The 16,434-nt window shown below is 42.9% G+C and overlaps 1 protein-coding gene across 1 annotated transcript in view; it reads right to left on the minus strand.

Moving 5' to 3' along the window:
- Window positions 1–296: 296 nt before the first annotated feature.
- The window catches only part of cacna1db (calcium channel, voltage-dependent, L type, alpha 1D subunit, b), a 102,819-nt gene continuing 86,681 nt past the window's right edge, over window positions 297–16,434 (minus strand). Inside the window, exons 41-52 of the mRNA XM_084552804.1 lie at window positions 15,877–15,979; window positions 14,259–14,360; window positions 9,599–9,735; window positions 7,877–7,993; window positions 5,892–6,364; window positions 5,059–5,085; window positions 3,115–3,255; window positions 2,773–2,933; window positions 2,504–2,616; window positions 2,045–2,179; window positions 1,493–1,678; window positions 297–1,333 (exon numbers count right to left, since the gene is read on the minus strand). Coding sequence (XP_084408930.1) covers window positions 1,034–1,333; window positions 1,493–1,678; window positions 2,045–2,179; window positions 2,504–2,616; window positions 2,773–2,933; window positions 3,115–3,255; window positions 5,059–5,085; window positions 5,892–6,364; window positions 7,877–7,993; window positions 9,599–9,735; window positions 14,259–14,360; window positions 15,877–15,979 — 1,995 coding nt within the window. The 3' untranslated portion in view covers window positions 297–1,033. The remainder of the gene's footprint in view (window positions 1,334–1,492; window positions 1,679–2,044; window positions 2,180–2,503; window positions 2,617–2,772; window positions 2,934–3,114; window positions 3,256–5,058; window positions 5,086–5,891; window positions 6,365–7,876; window positions 7,994–9,598; window positions 9,736–14,258; window positions 14,361–15,876; window positions 15,980–16,434) is intronic.

The raw sequence follows: 16,434 nt of genomic DNA on the forward strand, positions 1-16,434 counted from the left end.
TATTATTATTTTTCTTACTTTTTTTTTTTTACCTGAAATCCTGAAGTGTGAACCGAGAGCAGCTCGACTCAAACGAACCAGCTGTGACGGATCAGCCTGATCGTGACCATGGAAAAACATAAAACCCTGCTAACTAAATATATATATATATATGCTTACATCAAGTTCAAGTTTTATGTGTAATTTGAATCATGGAGGTGGACAATGAGAAAAACCAGTGTCTGTAATCATGACTGATAAAAGGTTAAAATCACATTTTATATATATACACATGAAATTAAAGTGGATAGAGGGAATGTAGGAGTCTCTGGACGGCCAAAGACATTTTGCAGCAGGACAAATGTAGCTTTGCCTTCGTACCACTCACCGGTCTGTTGCATTTATACTTGGAGGAAGGGGGCAGGGGTGGATGCTTTGGAGGTGTCAGATCTCTCTAAAATCTTTTAAACAGAATCAGTTTCTGAAACAAATAATTCAATAAGTTAATGCAGGAAACAATTCAAGCATGCAGTCTGTAACTGACTGGAGTAGTGGCACATTTTTCTTTTTTTTTTTTTGGCTCTTCGTGTCGAGTAAACAGTGTAGGATTCATGGCCGTGTTAATTAATAACTCAAATAAATCTAAAACAGTGCAGCTGAAAGAAAAAAAATAAAAATGACAGGCCCACCCAATACTGTGTGGATGCACTCGCCCCATCATTAAAGCTGATTCAGATCAAATCCTCAAACTTAATTGATTACCGCTGTTAGTGTCCACAGAGAAAGCAGCTTCCAGGGAGCCAGCTGGGCGGCAGATGAATCCTCTCTGGTTTCGGTATTTGCTCAAATGATCTTTTCCAGAAACCGTTTCTGTGTCATTTGTGTTCTGCGTTCAACGGAAAGAGAAAAACAAGGCACTTTGTTCTTTAATCCATCCCTGTTTTACGTGTCCTCTCTAGTGCAGGGGGCTCCTGAGCAGAGACGTCCCCTCATCGTAGGGCAGTAGTAAAAGTTCAATTGAAAAAACCTAAAGAGACTCCAGTGTGGGCCGCTGCTATAGAGAAGTGATGCATATCATCTCATCTGTTAGGTCCTCCTCACATTTCACAGCCACGTACGGCTCCTCGTCGCTGTAGTCGCGGATACTGTGGTCCCTGAGATGAGGGGCGGCGTGGGGGTCCGGGCTCCCCGCTCCACCACCGTTGCCGTTCCCCATGCTCCCGTTCAGCAGATTGCTGGCTGCGCTCTCCATTTCGTCGATAGTCATCTCGCAGGCGTCTGCGATCTCGTGTTTGGTCACCGACACAAACTTGGGATCCCTGGCGTATTTCCCCAAACCCTCCGATATCAGCACCTGAAAACAATAAGAGGAAAAATAGTATCGGGATCTCCGTGAATGTCAGAATGGCTGACAGTCTCAGAAACATGTCTGAAGAGTCAGTGAATGCAGCAGTTTCTGGTTCTTGCAGGAACACTAAGCATTCAATAACAGCCCAGTGTTTTTTCTACTCACAGCTTCCACCAGACTGTTGGCGCTGCCTCTCTTTTGCAGGAAGTGTGAGCAGCTCTCTGCTGGCAGCTGCAGACGGGACGGAGAGTGGCTGCAGCTCGGAGGGCCGTCTTTTCCCTCTGTGTACCAGGAACTCCTCTTCACTGCTCCGGGGAGGCTGCCCACACTTCCCGTACTGCGCCAGTCCACCTGAGCACACACGTATATATATAAGCAGATCAGGCATAACATTATGACCATTATGTCTGGCAACAGAATGTTTGGGATCTTGTGAATTTGGAGGCCAGGTCAACACCTTGTGCTGTTCTTCATGTTTTTTTTAATTGTTCCTAAAGTGTTTTTGTGTGTGTGTCTGTATCAGAATAGGGTGGGGGTGTCTGGTCTGGTCTAGGTGGGTGCTACATGTCTAAGTAACATCCACATGAATGAATGCCAGGTCCAAAAGTTTCTCAGCTGAACACTGAATTGTCACAAGACGGTCGATGTTATTCACTTCTCCTGTCAGTGGTTTTAATGTTGTGGCTGATTGGTGTATGTTTGTCACTGTGGTAGGACCTGTATGAGTGGTGTGTAGCTGGGGGAGCAGTCGCGGCTGACTGGTGAGGCAGGAGGCGTGGCCCAGGAGCGCAGAGACCTCGTCGGAGACAGACGGTGAATTCTGCTGGCATCAAAACCAGCCACCGCCATCACCTGAAAGAGGGATCGCAAACAAAACAGGCCTCTTATAGGAGTTATTCCTACTACTTGGAATGCTTGTTACTGTCATGTGTGGCTAAGTCTCATGTTTGTCCGCTGATGCTTTATGTCCTACATGTATGTCCACGTGTCGGTCTAGTGAAACTATATGTCTTACATGTATGTATTGTTTTATTATCCTTAAATGAGCTGCCCAGGGATGCAAAAAGAATTTCAGCACAAACTGACAAATAAAGTTGTATCGTATCGTATCGTACTTGATTTTTTAATGTATCACTTCATCACAATATTAATATACAGAGAAAGGAGAGTGTGTACCTGTTGCTGAACCAGGTGTAGTGGAAGAGCAGTGCACGATGGAGAGGGAGGAGCATCGTCTTGACTACTTCTTCTGCGAAGACACTCGAAGCTGAACGTTGGTCTGTTGGAGGCTATTTGAAAACAGACGCACGCAAAAATTACTACAAACTAATTTGGGCGTCATAGATACTTCACATTTCAGCATCAGACCATCTCAAACATTTCCAGCTAAGAAAGACGTATAAAAAGAAGAAGAAGAAGAAGAAGAAGAAGAAGCTACAGTTCACCTTGAGGTGAAGGTAAAAACCATCTCCTAGGCGACCGCCTGCCATCTTGGTAAATGGGCTGTTGGTCATCGTCATAGTAACCATCAGACTGGTGTTCATCCCTGGAGACTTCAAGTTCAAAATCTACCTCTGCATCATCATGGCAGTCCTTGCTGGACAACCTTTGACACAAAGAGACGAAAACTTAAAGAAGAACGACCTGTGTGACTGTTTACGCACTGAATGTAAATACTGGTAAGTCACATTCATAGTCCTGTATGAGTGTTAGACGTATACTAAATGGAAGCTTGAGCTCATGGAGAAAACGCCTGCATGGAGTCTGATTAAGCATTTTGTCGTCACCTGTCCTTAGTGAGCATGATGTCGTCTTCATGAAACTCCTCCCCGCTGTAGTATTCCCCTGACGCTCGCTCCTCGTCACTGTCCCTGCCGCCCGCCTCCTCTCGACGGATGGTGGGGTAAAGACCTCCACCACTTTCTGACCTGGCATCGAAACAGCAGGTCACACTTATACACTGGTTACAAACACTCACTTGCCATTTTATTAGGTACACTAGTAAAAAACAGTCCTGCACTAAATCCTCCTTCATGACTGTTCTAATGTTCAGCTGATGTTGAAACAGCATCAACATGGTGAGTCAACCGGATGATCATTTTGGAGGGGTTGTGGTGTTCCCAATGAATCATCTACAGCAGTGGTTCCCAAACCTTTCACAGCCCGTACCCCTTCAGACATTTGACCTCCAGCCATGTACCCCCTACTCTCACACACTTGTAGCAGCTAGAAAAAGAAATGTCTGTGAGCCTGCCGCCACCCCCACCACCCACATTTAGCATGCGTAACATACAAATAAAATCTCTTAAATTTAATTATTTCTCACAAAATAGATTTATTTACCAGCATTTTCAGTGAGCAGCAGCAGTTCACTTTTGAAAAAAGAAATCTACCAAACATTTCTACATTTGTGGGCTGACTGGTGGTAGCAGTTGAGGTCTCTCTGGAAGGGCAGTCTATCCGTTTTAGCCATTTATCCATTTTTGGCGGTTAGCCGGGCGACCTAGTTTACCTCACACTGATGACTTGACAGCTCAAATGACAGAAAGTTATTGGAATTGTTGACGACATAATTTATTTTTTAATCAAGAAAAATTGGTGCACTGCACCTTTAGAAAAATAGTGCTGTCTCTTTAAGAAAGATGTCGTTTTGAGTTGTTGTTGAAGTTGTGCGTGGCTGTGGATGTGTGTCACTGAACTAAGGGGCATGTTGCAAATATAAAGTAAAAATAAAGATGAACATTTGTCTTGCTGTTTGATTTGGAGGTGCCGGTCGATCGCAATCGACGTAATGGGCACCTCTGATCTAGCTATTAACATAATTGACTCACATGAAAAACAGTCTTTTGATTTTTCATTTAGGTACAGAATCAGAAAATGAGAAAACAACCCGTTATCCGTTTTCTCTGTTTCAAAATGTAATCAGGCTGAGTTCAGCATCAACTCTTTCGCGTACCCCCTACGTCACTTTGTGTACCCCCAGGGGTACGCGTACCCCAGATTGGGAATCACTGATCTACAGTGTAAACAAATACACCGATCAGGCATAACATTATGACCTAATATTGTGCAGGTCTCCCTTGTGCCTCCAAAACAGTTGTGACTCATCAGAGAATGGACATGGGCCTTCTGAGGTTGTCTTGTGGGTTGATGGGAGGGGCCTGTGTGGATCATCCCACAGATACTTGATCAGTTTGGTATCTAGTGAATTTGGAGGCCAGGTCAACACCTTGTGCTGCTCTTCATGTTTTTTTGAGTTGTTCCTAAACTGTTTTTGTGTGTGTTCCTGTGTCAGGCTGCATCCTGCTGGGGATGGCTGCTGCCATCAAGGAGTGTCATTGCTATGGGGTGGTGGGGTCTGGTCTGGTCTGGTCTGGTCTGGTCTGGTCTAGGTGGGTGCTACATGTCTAAGTAACATCCACATGAATGAATGCCAGGTCCATAAGTTTCCCAGCAGAACACTGAATTGTCACAAGATGGTCGATGTTATTTACTTTAGTCAGTGGTCATAATGTTGTGCCTGATTGGTGTAACTATTACATGTTGCTCTTTTATCTTCAGGGTCCCTGCTGCTGTTTTGAGGTTTCAGTGTAGACTCAGCCTTAATTAAACCCATTAATACTGTGAAACATCTATCTGTTGCCAGTGAGTCATTAAGTTGTCATACACTGTTTTGACATTAATCATCTTGAGTTTAGGAAGCCATGATACCAAAACCAGTCTACACATACCTAATGTAGGCCTCATAGTAACGTGTCCTGCTCCAGGGAGAGGAAGAGGAGATGGTTGAGTCACGCAGACAGGATTGTTTTGGAGCAGCATAGGAAAAGAAAGAGAAGTTGCATGCATCAAAAAAAAAAAAAGACAACAGGACAGCAAATACAATAATTAAAATGTTTTCGATCGCATGTGAACGGAAGTGTTTCTTTCTAAATGTTTCCTGCTGGGGATGGACAGAAAGTGGAAACTCGTGACAACAAAGTGTGTGACGGAAAGTATTCAAAGTATTTGTTTTGAGGCCGTTCTCACCACAAACTTCATTACATCTATATTCAGATACTCATCAGAAGACACACACCAGAAACTAAATACATACAGATAACATCAGAGGAAAGGGAGAGATGGCGTAATGTGTTTCTTAAAATGTCATAGGGGCATGTGGTCTACGTCAAGGAACACTGAACATGACCCTGAGGGCTAATGCAACTAATGAACTACAATCTTCTCAAGTGTGACTACGTACTCGTTATGCAAGTTTTCAAGCATTACAAATTCATTACATTAAACATTTTGGAATATATGGCAAAAGAAGTGCAGTCGGAAGTTGCCGTAGGCATTTTATCAACTGAACTTACTAAATAAAAGCTAAAGAAACATAAGGATAAATAAAACAACCATTAGTCACTGATATATAATACTAAGGAAATGTTAAATTGCAGATAAATATATTTACTTGTGCATTTAGTTGCATTCCTGCCTTAAACATCTACATATAAAACATTTGTAATACCAGGATGATGTTTCTGTCTAACTGAGATCTGAATACCTCTGTCGATCAGCTGACCTTGTGGAGTGTGACTTCCAAGGCTTGTCGTGCAGCCCTTTACTGTAAGTAGTGCTTGACGATCCGTGTTTGGCAGAGGACGGCCGACTTCGTCTTAATAAGCACTTCTGCGGCCTCCCGACGGTCATGGAGAGAAGTGAGGGCACGTTGGCGTTGTTGAGGTTGGCGTTGGAGGGTATCGGCGACTGAAGACAAGTGGAATTACAGTGAGGGTGACCGTGCGGATGAGGGGTGTGATGGTGATGATGATGATGATGATGATGATTGTGCTGGATGGGTGACGAGTTCATCTCCGTCTCTCCCTCCATGTCGATGCTGCTGGTTGTTCTGACGGTTTGGGTGGGTTCAGTCGAGGCACTGCAGGAGACGGGCAGGACCTGTAAGGGCCGCTGGGTGACGGTGGTGGGGAGGGAGGAGCCTTGCTGGTCCCCAGTGACGTGGTTGACGTGGTTCCCAAACAGACCGCCGTTACGCTGCAGAGAGACACCGGAAACCAATGAGGACTGAGACGGGACACAACAATAACCACCACATTGTAAGTCATTTGTTTAAAGGTGTCAATTACACCAATCAGCCTCAACATTATGACCACCTTCCTAATATTGCGTAGGTCTCTCTTGTGCCTCCAAAACAGCTGTGACTCATCAGAGAATGAACATGGGAACTTCTGAGGGTGTCCTGTGGTGTCTGGCAACAGGATGTTTTCAGTGGGGACCTTCGGGTCCTATGGATTGAGGGGAGGGACCTCTGTGGATCATCCCACAGATACTTGATCAGTTTGGGATCTAGTGAATTTGGAGGCCAGGTCAACACCTTGTACTGTTCTTCATGTTTTTTGGGGGGTTTTTTTTAGTCTGTGTCAGGCTGCATCCTGCTGGGGATGGCTGCTGCCATCAAGGAGTGTCGTTGCTATGGGGTGGGGGTGCCTGGTCTGGTATAGGTGGGTGCTACATGTCTAAGTAACATCCACATGAATGAATGCCAGGTCCAAAAGTCTCCCAGCAGAACACTGAGTTGTCACAAGATGGTCAATGTTATTTGCTTCTCCTGTCAGTGGTCATAATGTTGTGGCTGATTGGTGTGCTGACTTTAAGATAAAATAAAAATTTGACTTTATTGATCCTCAAACAATAATGTAGGTATTATAACGGCTATTACAGTTAGATAAAGGTAATAAAAAACAATATAAAAATAGAATATATTAAATGTACAAGAAATTAGGTTAAAAAAGAGGTAAGTAAGTTAATAAGTTAGAAAACTGCACATTGTTGAGCTGAATATACACTATAGTCATCATGAATATCATGAATACTGACATCTTCTTCTCTTAAGAAAAACAGATACTGCACATAATGACAATGTAAAGAAAAAAACTGAGATACTGATGTATTGCAGTTGGTAAAAATCAAATATTATCGTACAGAATGAAATGATGAATCAGTAAATATAGTGAGATATATTGTCCAGAGGATGTAGTTGGTCCTTTAGGTGTTGAGGAAGTCTGACTGCTGTAGGGACGAAGGATCCCAGTAGTGCTCCTTCTTGCCAAAGACAATAACATTACCAAAAGACTCATTTATGAGGCATTTATGAAGGATGCATAGTAATAAGGTCTGATTTAAATCATTATCTAATCTTTAGACAGTTTTGTTGTATTTAATCTTTCTATGGTTGAGTGAACAGAAAACTGATTGGACCCAAGTACTGGAATGTGAGAGGAAATTTGATAGGGATCCTTTAAAAAAAAGCATAAAACCTGGTGTTTCCTTTTAATCAAAATGATTACTAATTAGATATAAATCATGGTGGATTCACTACAAAGCACAGCTATTTGGGTTTTTTGGGATATTTGAAACTCTTAAAAGTAAAACCTTTAACCAGGTAACTGAACTTGTGTGTGGAAAAAAACAATATCAGATGAGTAATTATAATTAGATACATTATGGCTCAAATCATGTGTGCAGTGGAGTTTTCTGCATGTTCACCCTGTAGATTTCCTCCTCTTCCTCTCCAACGACATCTACCAGCCCTTCCTCCTGTAGGTCGCATGATATGGCTCGACGGATCTCCGGTCCGATGTCATGCAGCGTGCGCAGGCCGGCCTGCAAACGGAGCACATGTCATACCAAACCTAAAAGCTATAAGAGGCTGCGTCTCTAGTCTAGCTGAGAGAAAAGCGGTGTTACAGAGACTTGATACAGAAACATTAGCGCAACAGAGTGGTTCATAAACACAGATCACACTGGTTTAAGTGTTGGAAAGGCCTTTTATCATCTCTGATAAAAACAAGACGAGGAAAAACTCTGAGAAAAACCCACTGAGGAAACCTAAAAACATGTCAAGAAGCATCTTGGTTTGGAAAGTTTTTATGCCTCCGGGCCGATAACAGTCATCTGTGACCTTCACCTGAACTCAAGAATGATTGATCACCGTGACGTCAGAGTGTCATACGATGCTCCTCACGTTATTATTTGAAAATTAATTAAAGGGAAAAAAAAAAAGAAAAAGAAACCTGCTACTCTCTATGATCCACTAGACACAGGAACCGTTTACCTGGAGGGACGCACTTCCAGAGAAAAACCTGCTAATTGTGCAGCCATTACACCCTGAACTAACACTGATCTCACATTACTGGATAAGTGAGAAAACCTGATATGACCCTGTTCAGTTCCTGCCGTTGTCTTCTGTCTGTTTGTTCCTCCCCTCATGGCCCACCCGTTTCTTGGTATCCCATTATCCCTTGTGCAATTATAGCCCTGTCTTTCCCCTTGTTGAGTCACCTGACTGTCGTGCTGTTGTTCCTGCCTGAATTCAAAGATTCAAAGCTCTGTGGGTTTTGGTTCCCTTTTGGATAATCCTGTTTTTCTTTTGGTTCTTTTATGTGTGTTTAGACTATGGTGACATCATTTACATGCATGCCTCTGCCTCCACTCTTAAACCCCTAGATACCATTTACCATTCTGCCCTTAGATTCATTACTGGTGCCACCTACTCCACCCATCACTGTACTCTGTATGGCTTAGTAGGGTGGACCTCCCTAGCTCAAAGACGTGACTCCCACATGTTTCTATTCATTTATAAAGCCCTCATCGGCAAACTTCCCATCTACATCTCTTCATTACTTGTTGAGTCCACAATCACTTACAATACCCGCTCTAGCAACTGGTTGCAATTGTATATTCCCAAAATTCGGACTGAGCTGGGGAGGTCTGCCCTCTCAGCTTATGCCCCACACATCTGGAATCATCTACAGCTAACTCTTAAGTTAAACTCACTCGTCCCATTCAATCACTTCAAATCATTAATTACTAATTCCCTGTCCACCGTTTGCAATTGTTTCCTCTGATCCTTTTTTTTCATTCTGTTCTTTATGGTATTTTATTGTGAATATCTGTTGTGTATTTTGTCTGTTTTGCTCTGTACTCTCGTCTGCACTGTAAATGAGGCTCGCCTCAGTGTACTAACGAGTTTAAATAAAGGTAAAAGAAAGAAAAGAAAGAAAAGATGTGTGTGACCTGATTATATCACAGTACCACTTGTCATTTTCCATCCCACCCGTCCAAACATCTTCATTTAAGTCCTCCTTTCCTTGCTTTCACTCATGCAATGTTTAATGTTCTAGCTGGATTGTTTAGTTTTCTAGACAGACCAATAATTAATGTGTTCTGCAAAGTAAATCAACGAGACGCGCTCTGTACTTTACTCACCTGTAGAGCCAAGGTGGTGTTCAGCCTCTCCCACGAGCGCCTTCCCACGAGACCTTGTTCTTTGCGCCTCTTGAACTTTCTGAAGTAGTCCTGTATCAGGAATGTGGCATAGAACTTCCCCACTGTTATCTCGTCATCTGAGAGAACAGACCAGACACACCAAAGCCTCCGAGGTCAACACCGAAGCAACACCGAAAGCCTCTTTGCATCCATGCCAGCAACATTTAACAAGTGGAGATCTCTCTCAATTCTATCTCACCGTCTAAGAGAGATATTAAAGTATCAACACACAAGTTATTTAGTGGTGAAACTACCCGATGATGAGGGACGTGTACTAGTGATGGGCAGTTTGGGTCTTTTCTGAGAGTCGGCCAAAGAAGAGTCTCGTTTATAGCCTAATATTTTAGCCCAACACAGCAAATACATATGGTTTGTGTGTTGATAAGACCTTCGGCATTCAATGTTTTTATGAGAAGCCTAATAATTGTCTCATTTTGTGCAGTTAGCATTCTTACTTTTGTTTAATATTTCAATAAAACTTTAATTGTTCAAACAAATGACTGCAATCAAATCCACACAAGCGAAAACAGAACCAAACTCAGTAAACAAACGGTTTAAATGTCCTTATGCAGGTTTGTGGTGGAACCTGCTATTAATATTATTGTCATTTTGCAGTGAAGGCACTTTGCCCGACTGTCTTTAAACTTCAGCCTGATGCCGCTTCGTTTCCTTGTGTCACTCACCGCTGTCTGCCGCCTCGACGGCACCTGTCTGCCTCTCTACTTTCACATAATGGTATGATCCTAAGTCCTCACACGTGATTTGACCACATAGCGTGAACATCAAATCAAAGTCCTGTCCCTGTCCTCACGCGAGCAGAGATGAACAAGAAGAAACGGCTCTGTTTCCCATGACACATCACCAACGTGTGGCAATCAAAATGAGAAGAAAACCAACTGTTCAGGAAACACTATAATGAGGATCGCACCTGACACATATCCCTGCATGCATGTGCTTTCATGACCTGCACTCACTGGACATATATCAGTCCTGCACTAAACCTTAGCTTCATGTTAATAATGTTCCTATTGTTCTGACGGCCCCATTTCAGTCATTGTGATAAGAGAAACACGTCAGCGTTTAGTTCAATCCTGTTTAGGCAGCGCCACGAACTACAGCCTCACTTCTGACGCTGTTTCCACATAAACCGAACACTGTAACTGTCAGGAAGGAGGATGTAGTAATGAAGGGTATAGAGTGCGTGCATTACTTTCAGAAAGAGACGAGCTATATCTCTCCACCAAAGAATGATGACGTCAGCAGCGAGAAGCACATGCAAGAAGGCAGCAGAGTTCAGAGAAGTGAGAGGTCAGATCTACAGAAGCTTCCTGTTGAAGCTGCGACTACGCACACACTGACTGGCCATGCAGGGAGGCTACTAAAGCGTGGGTCTGATTCCCTCAGATAGGCGGCTGCTGAAGCAGACTGGGGGGAGAAAGGCTGAATGATAAAAAAATATTTTTTTAAAAGTTGGCTGAACCGGCATGTAGGAAATGTTTTACTTCCCTACGTCACAACCTTCCTTTGACTCCAGGAAAACGTCAAATGTCAGAGGGATTAATGCTTTAATGGGAAACATTATTCCCTCGTATTGTCCAGGAAGTGTTGACACATTTCCCTACAAGACTCGACACAGCCAGACAGAAACTACAAAAGGCTCTGTTCAGAAAGAAACCCCATGACTGAGAGGTATTTGTAAGGCTTACGTCTAATTTAAAATCTGACACTTTTGATGCCACACCTATCTATCATAAGCAAAGAACACATGACAAAACCGCACAAGTGATGTCTCTAATGCTCAAATCTAGATTTACAGCTACATATTAAATCCTACTTTAGCTGATGGATGTTTTAGAAAGGTCCCACATTTTTTCTCTTTTCCCCAGAAAGGCTAGATCAGCTCTATAAGCAGATGATCTTCCTGGACAGAGCCTGATCGAGTTTTTTTTTTTTTTTTTTTTTAAAAAGAGGTACCAGTAGTTTCATGCCACCAGAACTAAAACAGAACTGCTCCAAAGAGCTCAGGACGGCAGAAAGACAAGAACAGAGAAAAGGCCACGACTGAAAGCAGAGGAAGCTGTGGAAGAGAGAGAAGCTCGGCGAGAAGAACAGAGTAAAGAGGGATTAGCAAACTAGTGCACAATAAAGCCATGCAGCAGAAGTAAGTTTGACAAGCTCAAGCATGAAATGCCGCTGGAATAGCTACAACTATAGAAGGTCACATGAACATGAAATTCTATGTAAACATGCCTGGGCAAAAGACTCAAAGTACTTAGATACATATATCACTGTGTTTTACAAGTTCTGTCACCATGGGCGTGGTAGTGGGGGGAAAAGGGGACCTGACTACCCAGGGCCCGAGTAGGAAGAGGGCCCATGAAAATCCTGTTTTTTTTGTTTGTTTTTATATGAATTGGACCCTCCAATTAATTGGTGTCATAATGTATTGAAAATATATTGACAACATCAACTGAGAGAATGAACTTTGTGTCACAGCCCTCCCGACATATTGGACATTCTGGGGGCCCCCTCTTGGAGACGCAAAATGGTTTAGTCCGCCCATAAACATAAACCGTCACAGGTACGTCAGTGAGCGCAGATTGCATGACCTGGAGGCTAACCGTCATCATGCCGCCCGAAAAACACAAATCGAGGTATCAGAAAAAGAAAGAGCGGAAAGAAATAGAAATAGTGTAACTGCATCCAATTAACGTTAACGTTGTCGCAGTCCAGAGTCAGTAAATTACATCCTTACGTCTCGTGTAAGGCTTTAGCAAGGCTTTATTTCTTTTTCTGCAAGCTGAAGAACGATTCTATTGAAAAATGAGATTTGATTTGATTCTCTGTTGTTGGCTCCTGTTCAAGAATAAATGTTTTTAAATCAAAATGTGTCATGGATCAAAACGTTAGTACACAAACTAGCCTAATGTTTATAGGGGTTTGAGCACAAGTAGGAAAAATGCATCAGTTCATTTGGTGAATGAAAGAACCAGTCATCGGTATAATCTGATCTGATTTTAGCTTAAAACCCAATTTATGCTTGTTTTTGTATGCTTTTTTTTTTTTTGCTTGCGCACTGGAATGGATAGGGGCCCACTGACATTAAGAGTGCACAGGGCCCAGAATTTGGTGCTATGCCGCTGTCTGTCTCTGAAACTGCTCTAAAGGTCAACGTGAGTGGCACACAAGTTATTCTATATCGCAGTTTCATGTCTCACTTTCATGTTGAACCCTCTTCACCCTGACTGTTTGAAATGGAACAGAACACGATGCATGCAAAAACTTTACAGGTGAGGTGCTGGATTTGCAAGTCAAAGCAGCTGGAGCTTCTCTTGCCCCAGGCCTCATACTACATGAAAGTGAGTTCTCAGACACACATATTTTATGAATGAGGAATTGGCACAGAGAGAAAACTGTTGAGGCTTGAGTCATATATAAAACAGGAGTGATTCATTTCTCTGGCTAATGTTCTGATGTCAGGAAGGCAGAGTGAAGAACCAAAGAGCCATATTAATGAAAAGAAGCTGCAGGATTATTGCAGGCACAGCAGTTTAACGTCGACTAGTTGACAGAGATAAGGAGCGTTTCTGTGAATCTTGACAGTCAGTACAGCATCTTGGTCTGGTTGTGGTCAGCGAAGGAGTCTTGCTGCTACAGCAAAGAGAAAAACAGGATGCTGAAAGCCTCTTGTTCACCTTCAACACGTGTTTCCTCTTCCAAAAGACAGAAGCAAGTATTTACTGAATGTGTCGGGGCTTGAGTGCTCTCTGAGCGAGCGACGGGGGAAGTTTGGGTTAATAACCGGTGCCTCGTCCCTGAAACTCAGTGCAGAAAGGAAACGAGTCTGCTGCTGTTAGAGAGGGGGAGGCAGGTGGAGAGGCTGAGCTCAAACATTAACCACAGATAATGGAACACGGGTTCAACATAGTTTTCCAAGAACTGCATAAAAGTTAAGTACAGACATGAGATTAGATAAGTAAACGGGCAGCCAGATTAATCATTATTTTCCAAACGGTTTTATTCGGTTGATTATTAATTTATTTTAATGCCACTAATGTTTTTGCAGCTTATTTGTGCTTCTAACTTTCAACTTTCTGCACTGCTGCAATAATAACAACGTGCATTTTCGCAAAGCAAGCATATTCATCTACTCCACGGGTGTCGAACATAAGCTGAAATCATTCCCCTGTGACTGCCTGCTGAGATCTTGATAAGCGATTGCCAGTGTCTAGTTTACTGCTCAGTTCATGGATCGGTTATTGCACCTTCGCTTTGGACCCGTGCCTTCCTAAGAACATGACTTTTATTATTTTCACGTAGTAAATGCTGACTTCCTCCTTTATTAATAGACAAAGCACAAATATGGAATTGCTTTGCAGACTTCCTTGTCTGCTGATGCAAATTTAACTGGGGTCCGATGTAAATTACTGTGACCTATTAGCGACCCTTATATCTCTCTGTGTGGCGGAAGTTGTGGGAACTATTATTCATTCTTGCGGAGGAAAAAAACGAGTGACAATATCTGCTTGCATCACGTAAGTGGAACGAAAAGAGGGGGATTTGTAGGAAGTGTGTGTCTGTGGGTATGATGACCACTGACCGCCTGCAGGGGGCACCACTTGGTCCAGCAGCTTCATGCTGGTCCTCTTCCAGATCTTTTTGATCACCGCTCTGAGCTCCTCGTTGGCCTGATCCAGGTTACCTTAGGTACGACACAAAACCAACAGCATAAATGAGTGGGGCAACGTTGGTTATAACCATCACTTATCTGCTGAATATAAACAGTACGTGACTCAGTATCACCCACACACACCACAGTCGCAATCACAACACAATCACAAAGACAGATTTCTGGTTTGAGAAAATAAAACAACCCACCCACAGTCTTACATAATGCTGCAGTGAGAGATTAAAATAATGTTATTAAATGCCATTTTATTCATATATTAAGGAGCCCTGGTGTCCCTGGTGTTTGCATGTTCTCCCTGTGCCTGCATGGGTTTTCTCTTGGTGACTCTAAAGACATGTTTGTTACGTTAATTGGTGATTCTAAATTGGCCGTAGGTGTGCACGTGAGTGTGAATGGTTGTCTGTCTCTCTGTGTTAGCCCTGCGATAGACTGGCGACCTGTCCAGGGTGTACCCCGCCTGTCGCTCGATGACAGCTGGGATAGGCTCCAGCAGACCCCCGCAACCCTTCACAGGACAAGCGGTTGCAGAAGATGAATGAATGAATATTAAATGCCATTTTATTCATATATTAAGGAGCCCTGGTGTCTCTTCCTGTGCAGAGTGTGCATGTTATCCCTGTGCCTGCAAGGGTTTTCTCTGGAGACACTGAAGACATGTTTGTTAGGTTAACTAGTCTTAGACTGGAGACCTGTCCAGGGTGTACCCCACCTCTCGCCCAATGACAGCTGGGATAAGCTCCAGGCACCCCCCTCCGCGACCCTCAAGAGGAGAAGCGAGTACAGAAAATAAATGAATGAATGAATTAATTAATTAATTAATAAATGAGCCCTGGTGCCTCTGCAGTGAGAGACAGATGACTGAATAGCTGCTCCATCTAGTGGCAACGTGTTTTAGCATATAAGTGGATGGCATGTTCCTGAGCACAAGAGGATCTAGATCCCGACACTGCTTTGAATAAGCCACTGTAATATAATTCCTATAATCAGGAGATATTTGATTAAACGTACAAGTAACATCACTTTTAATTTAACTTTATGATTCCAGTAAGCCACGGCAGATTTCTGAAAGCAGCACGTGAGCACATGGGACAAATTATTTATACTTTATTTCACAGAGACGGATACAGCATACATAGATAAAGATAGTTTGCAACACCCTTCCCTGGAAACGCTTTAATTAGATTATGAGGTTAAACAGTGCAGTAAAAGGATCATAAAGTGAGTACAGGAAGACAACATAAAGTGTCTTTCTGCAAAAATAAATGTTGTCTATGTGATTTATGCTTCTATCTTGGCTGATGGAGTTATTTCTTTTATCTTGTTTAACATTGTAAATGTTTGATTACAGCGCTATAGCGCTTTCTCTCAAGCAGATTTTATGCCTGAATGCTGCAGTAAGGGTCAGTCTGACCTCATAACCCTCACCATTGCTTCATCTCCTTATCTCGGAGTTATAATATTTTAAATTATATCCTATACCCCATAAACCATAGAGTAATAATCCTGAAGACACGAGCTGCACACTCACCCTCAGTCTTAATCTTGAGAGCGGTCCGGACCAGAGCAAACAAGGTGGCGTTAAACATCACAGTCCCGTCACTGTTCAGGGGCATGTTCATCGCCACCAGACGCTGCAACAGAATTCAAACTGCAGATTATCTAGTGGAATCAGTATTTTAAAACACCTGTATCATTCATCACTGCAGTCGTGGTGTGTTTCATTACGTGAGGACCAGTGTTGTGCATGAACATGTTCAACGAATATATTTGTTTACGAACTGTGAACTGAACGCATAATTTTTCTGACTGCGAGCGTAGGCGTGAGTTTCGCTCAGTCTGGAGGGAAATACCGGCGTTCACCCCCGTTCAGGAAAAAAACGAAAAAAAGTTTTAAGACAGGTGTAAGTCGACTGGAATTTGGCTGGTGCAGCTGAAAGAGAAGCTGCCCCCAGCACCGCAGAAGCAACTGATCCACACAAACGGTTGAGTTATTTCCTAGTATATACAGTCAATGGTTATTCAGAGAAGCAGTAAAGATCCTGGCAGAAAAAATATCACTGGGTGGGGATGGATGGGCAGGTCAGTC

The sequence above is a fragment of the Chelon labrosus genome, assembly GCF_963514085.1.
Source record: "Chelon labrosus genome assembly, chromosome: 10".
Lineage (NCBI taxonomy): Eukaryota > Metazoa > Chordata > Actinopteri > Mugiliformes > Mugilidae > Chelon > Chelon labrosus.